The 7,980-nt window shown below is 37.1% G+C and overlaps 1 protein-coding gene and 1 long non-coding RNA gene across 2 annotated transcripts; both read left to right on the top strand.

Annotated features, from left to right (window-relative positions):
* The first annotated feature begins 1,571 nt into the window (after positions 1-1,571).
* On the top strand, positions 1,572-4,268 carry LOC121051799. The gene is made up of 3 exons (XR_005807030.1): positions 1,572-2,292; positions 2,951-3,026; positions 3,727-4,268. It is a non-coding gene; the product is annotated as an uncharacterized LOC121051799 (long non-coding RNA).
* A 2,326-nt stretch (positions 4,269-6,594) lies between these two features.
* LOC112185121 (cytosolic sulfotransferase 15) lies at positions 6,595-7,685 on the top strand. The gene is given in 2 exon segments (XM_040513517.1): positions 6,595-7,089; positions 7,155-7,685. Coding segments are annotated over 2 exon segments (948 nt in total). The 5' UTR covers positions 6,595-6,597; the 3' UTR covers positions 7,611-7,685.
* Positions 7,686-7,980: the final 295 nt, after the last annotated feature.

The following is a 7,980-nucleotide window of genomic DNA, read 5'->3' as shown; positions in this document are numbered from 1 at the left end:
TGAAAGTGTTCTCAGAATAGTATGCCTACAAATTTTGTTACCTTTCTCCTATTCAGCCAACCCTCTGTTATAATTCTCGCTACCTTCCTTGGGCTTGGCTTTCGTGAGATAATCTGCCAGGTTCATGACATCAAGAGCAGAGAAGACTCTTTCTTGCCATCTTTTGAAGAAAAGCCTTTGAAAACATCGATCTTGGAAACATCTGGGATCTTGGTGTTGGTCATAGCAGCATCCATGTGTTCTACTCTTAAGATTGTTGGAAATTCTGGAGATGGATGATGCTTTGAGTAAGAACTTGTAGATTGAGGAGTGTGGTACACTGCCCTTAAGAGTAGATGTCCGCCCTTCGGAGATTATATCTCGGTGTAGCAAGTGTTGACGGCCTACCCTCCAGGGTACAACAACCTTGATCCTTATAGGTGTACACTCACAATACTTGGATCGTATCAAACAACTTGAAAACTTTCTTTTGCCGGAGTAGAACAATTAAAGGAAACACATGAGAAATTTTAGCTCGGAAAGGAAACAAAGGATTGAGATTTCTTGTGTGTTTTGATCTGGAAAGCTAGGGATTATATATATGGTAGGAATGATCAATGCAATGAAAAATTTAATAATAGCAATTAAGCTATGTGACTTATGTAACCGAAAGGAATATTATGACATTGATTAGGAAGAATCAAAACGTCTAATTAGAAATGACATTTATACTCTGTAACGCTTATGTATCATAAAGGCAATAGATATCTTGATATTGATGAGTAAATCAAATGGAATAAAGCAAATAAGGAATGAACCACCATAATTGCAGATTTTGATCAAATAATGGTATATGAGAAAACTGATGAAATCTTGGTGTCAATCACAATCAAAGAGAGTTAATGACTATTACCATCTGCAATTAAAGATCCAATGGAGGTTTCAAATATAGCTAGTATTTTGAATTATACTAAGTAAATTCCAACAAATTAATGGTCCAAGCAGCCCAATTAAGTGATGATGATGAAAAGAATGATCATAAATCTAGTTAAGCTTCATCTTCAGCAACCTCATCTAATCACACCCCTCATTATAGATCTTGTTAAGCTTCATCTTCAATAAAGCCAAAGATGAAGAGGTGGTCAAATTACCAGGATAGTCAAGACCCTTATGATTACTCAATCAGGTAAAACACTATTCATGTACAGCTCAATCTCCAGCAGCCTCATCCTGTTCATAAAATCCAGTTAAGCTCCATATGTAATACCCCGAAAATTCAATTTAATTTTTTGATGAGTTTTGGAAATGATTTCGGAGTGTTGAGCACAAGTACGAAGCGTAGAGATGTTGTGGAATTAGTGCGAACAATTTATTCGGAAAACTGAATGTAGTAAGGGAAGTCAAAGAAGTTGACTTTTTATACGTACGTAATTTGGGAAAACTTTCTTCATGAAAGTTGTAGAGCTCGTCGATACGAGTTCGTGCATATGTGGAATACAATTTTCGGAGCTCGTATGATTAAGTTACGATTATTTGAAAATTAGGATTCTTTTCTTTAATTAAGAATCTTTTCTTGTTTCTTTTTCTTTCTTTACAAGACAAATCATTTTTCCTTTTCACTCCACTTCGGCCCAGCTCCCTAGCTGTCCCTCTCTCTGCACTCACTCCAGATTTTCCTCCTTGTCGTTGAAGTCAAGCACCCACTCACCTCCCCATCATTTTTCTTCCTTTGTCGTCCTCTTTCTCTCTCCCTGCAACAGATCTGCAATTATCTGCAGTATTTGGTAAACACTGATAAAGATGGCAAAATAATTCATGAGGAATTGAAGACTGCTCTTTAAAGGGTTGGTTCGCAGTTGGCTGAATCAGACGTTAACATGGTGATAGAAGTAGCCATTTCAAAGACTCCAAGTTTCTGATGCTTGTAATCAAAGCTCACAGTGAGTACACCGCACCTGTTGGCAGTCATATCAACTTTAGTGTACTAAAACAAGAAGAAGAGAGAGTTGTGGCTAGTGTAGAGAATGCTGCTGAGGTGTCTGAGCGTGGGAAAGAGGAGGATGATGCTGTGACAAGATTGGAAGAGCTGCAGCGCTGTGTCGAAGAGTCGAAGTTGTCAGAAGAGCAGCTGAGGATCAATGATCAGGTTCAGGAGGATGAGTTGCTTGCTATGGAGTCCATTTTTGGAGACAGCATTACCATCCTTAAAAGCCAACGAGGCCTCCGATCTTTTCAGATTCATATACACATTGAAGCTCCTGGTTGCTGTGTTCTTCGTCAGTAGCATTGCTCCTGCAAATTGTACCACTGAAGGTAAAAGATCGAAGTTATGTGCTTTGGTACTTTTCGACTGTTTGGATGAGTTAATAACCTAGTGTTATAACCTTGAATTGGAGACTTGGTTGATTGAATGTTAACTATGCTTATTGTGAATATGTGGTTGTGAGAATACGACATGGGATTGGAAATGGTGGTTTGAGATTGTTTTTGGTTCTGTGAGTAAATGTGTTGGTTAAGGTTTGCTAAGACATTTTGTTATGTTAATGGTCGTGAAGAGAATGATTGTGGGTGTGCAGAAAGGTTGGAAGGTGTCGGGTGCCCATAGTAAATTCAATAGAATTTCTATGTGATGCGACATAGAAAGAAATTGATAAATGAGATTGGACCGTTAATAAAAATGATCGAGTTATGTTGTGAACAAGGTTAATGAAAAATTGATAATGAAAATAATTGATTTTATTTAGTCAATTATTCATGAAATAAGGTTAAAGATTAGAGTACTCTAGTGTTGCCATATCCCAAAGTTATTGTAAGAATGTGATCTTTTGGGAATGGTAATTACTATTTATTTGCTATCACTGTATAAATTCGATCTGACCGTTGGATCGCTGTATAAATTCGTTTAGACCGTCAGATCGTCAGTTATTTTATTTTGTGAGTTGTTGGCTAAACTCAAGTCACTTATGATTAGGTGATTAACGGTTTTTACTTGGGCAAGCGAGTTTGGTGTGATTGTGTTAATTTGAAGACGCAGCGGGAGTATCGAGGTGAGTAAACCGCACATGGTTCATTCACGAACCGAAGTTCTAAATATTTATATTTAATGCTATAATATTTATAGCTGTTAATACATGTGCAAATGACTTTATACATATTTTATTATTGATAAAATATACGTGTTGTTGGGTTGTGTTGAGGAAATTATATATTGAGTGAGGTGTTATGTTTATTGTTGAGAAACAATAAATTGTTGATTTGTTGAGATATATTGATCTGTGGAGATCAATAGGTCACAGGGGTGACCATGGCATCTATTGGTGAATCACGCTCTCGTACCGGGCTGGTGGTTATTAATAGTATTAAATCGTGAACCACGCTCTCGCGCCGGGCTGGTGGTTGCGATCAGTTAGAGCTCTAGTCTGTCTGCCAAATGTTGTGTGACCTTATGAGCGAAATCGAGAGTAACTCATAAGTGTCTATATATATATTTATATATAAGAGTGAGAAAGTGACGTGGTTTTGTGGTGACCTTATGAGAGAAATTGAGAGTAACTCATAAATGTCTATATATATATTTGAGAGTGAGAAAGTGAGGTGGTTTTGTGATTGTGATATTATTACAATTTCATTTGCTTGAATTGAAATTGTTATATTAAAATTGTGCAATCATTTCGTTTACTCATACGGGCTGTCAAGCTCACCGGGTTTGTGTTGTTGCAATCCCGGTACACTATTTATATTGTGTAGCGGGAAATCCTCAGGTCAGGAGAATCGAGAAGGTGATCAGGCTGCTTAGAGTAGTGGCATTTGAGTTACAGCATTATTGTGAGTTTCGTTATGTTCATTTTGAACTTATCAATTTGGAATTTGTGATAGTATGCTGTAATAAGAAATTGAGGAGTTGGGTATTGTAATATTGAGTGGTGTGAGGCGTATTACTCTGAAAGAAAAATTTAGATTAGTATTAGTATTTGTAATTATTCATGCTTCGGATTTGAATTTCTTATTCAAAATTCGGGGCGTGACACCATACCATGCAGAAAGGTTTCAAGATAAGTCAAGATCCTTCTGAATAATGCATTCAGGAAGGAAAATTACTACTCATAAATAGTGAATTCTCAATCAAGCTGGCCAATCTCAGCATGGTATTTACCCCCTTACCTTATATAAGAAGGGATACCCCCTCAGTTAAGGCAAGTTTTTGTTCCAACAAACATTGTAAACTCATGTGCTTAGCAAAATATCCCTAGTCTACATATGTTTCCTTTTACCAGTTGAATCTTTGTAAACATTCCCCAAAGCTTGCATATGCATTCAAGGTTTTTGAATTTGTAAGTCATCTCTCAGTTAATGAAATTTTGTTCCTTTCAATTTTCTTTCTTCCCAGTTTTAATAGAGTAGTGAGTTACTTAACAAGATTTATACACTGATCAGGATTTTGGCACGTACACTTAACAAGATGTGTACACTAATAGAGATTTCTACAAGTCATACTGAACAACAACTTTACACTAATCAAGATTTTTAAAGTCACACTGAACAAGATTTCTGCATGTTTCTTTTCACGTAGCTCTCCTTCTCTTTTCACATTATGGTGTGTGTGTGTGCGCACACACACACACACTTGTTAGTAGTGAGTCACTTAACAAGATTTATACACTGATCAAGATTTCTGCACGTACACTTAACAAAATTTGTACACTAATCAAGATTTCTGCATGTCATACTGAACAATATCTTTACACTAATTAAGATTTTTAAAAGTCACACTTAATTTTCTACATGTTTCTTTTCACATAGCTCTCCTTCTCTTTTCACACTATGGTGTATATGTCTAAGTACACACGGTGTAAGGTAAGCTGAGGCCATGCTCAAGGTCATCAGTGAGGATCAGGGATAATGCAAGGAGTGCTGGAAATCAGGGATGCAGCCAAGGTTAGAATTTAGAGATGCATCGTGCAAGTTTTTGTGCAAACATGAGCTGTGTTTCATGGTTGCCAGGTCTGATCTTTTGCATAGATGATTAGCCCTATAATTTTGTGCAAGTTAATCCAAACTGTTACTTTTGGTTGATTTGGATGTAAACACATTTTATGCATCTATTTGGCTGCTATTTATTGCTGATATGGACAAGCTTCAATGCAAAATTTATGGTTTTGCACAAATTTCTTCCTTAGGTTTATGGTATGTTTGCTTAATTGTCAATTTTCTGGAGAATTTTGGAGGTCAGTTTCCAATTTGATGCATGCTTCATGCTTTTTTCTCTCAAACAACCATATTTGTAAGTTAATTAGGTTTTAGTTTAAATTTTGGAGGTAAAATATACCAAACTGTCCATTTTGCCCTCCATGAGGGTTGATAAACCTTGTCTGCTCCAAGTCAGCAGCTGACATCACTTTTGGACCCAATTTCAAATTTTGGACTCGGGTGATGTCATTTGAAAGTATAGGGACCATCGAGATCGATTTTCAGAAAGAGTGATCAATCTGATTTTAGCCCCAAAGTTCAGGGGAGTAAACTGAATTTAATCTAAAAATTAATCACTATGTGGACATAATGAAGATTAAACTAATTAACTATAAAAGGATCAATTGAACTACATTATACTACCAAACAATCAAGGTAAAATAATTGGTCATTCTACAAACATAAAGCAGAAGCCAGTTTTGAGTTTACTAAACATTTTGCCACTGACAACACTTATAAAAAGTCAGTTTACCAAACACTCAGCTATTTTACTTTTCAGCCACTTATTCTCATAAATAAGCAGAATTCAGTTTTTCTTAAAAGCACAAACACACCTTAAGACTTACTCCACTCAACTCAAGCCAAGGGCATGCTGCCACTGGTTGCATTTTTCTTAAATCGCGGTGATTAATTATTATCACATTTATTAATTATTATTGCGCACTTTGTCTTAATTATAAGTCCAAAACTTGTTGACCACCCCACAAACACCACAAAGCTCCAATTGAAAATTTCTAAATTAATGTGGGAGGGTAAGAAAATGGGAGATGGAGAGAATTGGGTGAGTGTGGTGCGGTAGGTGTGGCTGAATGAAAGAATAAGAAAGAAATGGTTGATGGGTACACGGTGGAGATATGCCAATTACATGCACAAATGTTGCCGTGCTATACTGCCATCGTGATTAGGTTCCTTTTTTTTTTTTCCTGTCTTTTCTAACTCCCTATAATTTAATTTCAAGCACCTGCACACACAATTATGCAATTGCGTGCATTATGTTTCTTCCTTTGGTTGACCACATTAACAATTTTGTCTCTTTATTAAAAATTCTGATTTCATCATTTTTTATAAAAGTATCGATTTTCACAATTTCACTAATCTGCTAGAAATTAAATAAAAATATATTAATTATATCATAATTAGCTCGAGGATTCCATGCGTGTAATCATCTACCTTTGTCAATTGCTCCTAGGAACACAATTAATGTTTCTGAGAAATCCACCAAGATTTCCATTTTTCTTTTTCTTTTTGTGAAGTTCAGGAGTTACCTAGAGCTGCTGCTAGCTTATTACCATATATATGTGGGTGTCTCTATAAGCTAATTCTCATGCCAGGCCTAATTTCTAGCTACCACTACCAGTTCAAATTATTACTATGACTGAAAATCAGCCGGCTGGTGATGGAGAAACAGACCTCAGTAATGAGTGTAAGGAACTCCTTTCTCTCCCCAAAGAAGGAGGCTGGATATCCCTTCACCAACATCAATACCAAGGCTTTTGGTGCCCAACAGAAATATTCCAAGGCATAATCGCTTTCCAAAAGCACTTCCAAGCTAGGGACTCCGATATAGTTGTGGCCTGCGTACCCAAATCCGGCACCACATGGTTGAAAGCCTTGATTTTTGCTATTGTGAATCAACAACGTTTCAAAATAAAGATCCATCCCTTGCTCACTTCCAACTCTCATAATCTTGTCCCCTTCTTAGAGGTGGATCTCTATATAAACAACCTAGTTCCTGATTTCTCATCCAAGTTTCCTGAGCCAAGACTCTTTGCGACCCATATTCCTTTCCTTCTTTGGGTACAATTAAATTAAGTGTCCAATTGTAAGATCGTTTATGTTTGCAGAAACCCATTCGACTCATTTGTTTCTCTTTGGCATTTCAGTAACAAAGTCAGCCACAATCTTTAGCTCCATTGTCCCTTGATGAGGCCTTTGATATGTATTGCCAAGGCGTGGATGTGTATGGTCCATTTTGGGATCACATGTTGGGGTACTGGAAAGAGAGCTTGAAGAGACCTAACAATGTGTTATTCTTGAAGTACGAGGACATGAAGAAAGATGGTGTATATCACTTGAAAACATTGGCCAAGTTTTTGGACTGCCCTTTCATTGAGGAGGACGAGAGAAACGGTGTGATTGAAGACATAGCAAAGCTCTGTTCTTTTCAGACCATGAAGAAGTTGGAGATCAACAAAACTGGAACGTTTGTCTTGAACATGGAGAGTAAGAACCTGTTCAGAAAAGCTGAGGTGGGAGATTGGGTTAACTATTTGACCCCTATGATGGAGCAGAGAATGTCCAAAGTCATAGAAGAAAAGTTGGGTAGTTCAGGCTTGACTTTCAAAGGGACTCCCGAGCTAGCAGATCATGTCCAGCAGAACTAGTTCGGGCTCCCATTAATGAATTAAGCTCTCTGGTTAATTTCACCATAAATGATGGTATGTGTCTGCTTTTGTGTCTACTTTCCTGCAATGGGCTTTAGCATCAATTTCAAATAATAAATTATGGTTTCCTTCTTATAATCCGCTCGTTATAAATGTAATTTTTTTTTTTTTTTTTGAGAATGGAGCCAGTAGGCGAAAAATATATTCATCGAAAGCCAGAATAGGCCATTACATACCATTCCGCTGGTATTAACAGACAAGAAGATAGTGGTAGTACCCACAGCGGTACATAGAAACTAGACCCACTCATTGTACAATCAATACGTAGACATAGCGGGGATCCCCTTTTGGTACTACGCCGGAGGCGCTA

The sequence above is a fragment of the Rosa chinensis genome, chromosome 2, assembly GCF_002994745.2.
Source record: "Rosa chinensis cultivar Old Blush chromosome 2, RchiOBHm-V2, whole genome shotgun sequence".
Lineage (NCBI taxonomy): Eukaryota > Viridiplantae > Streptophyta > Magnoliopsida > Rosales > Rosaceae > Rosa > Rosa chinensis.
Note: the sequence above shows the minus strand (reverse complement) of the source record. Positions and strands in the feature narration are given on the sequence as shown.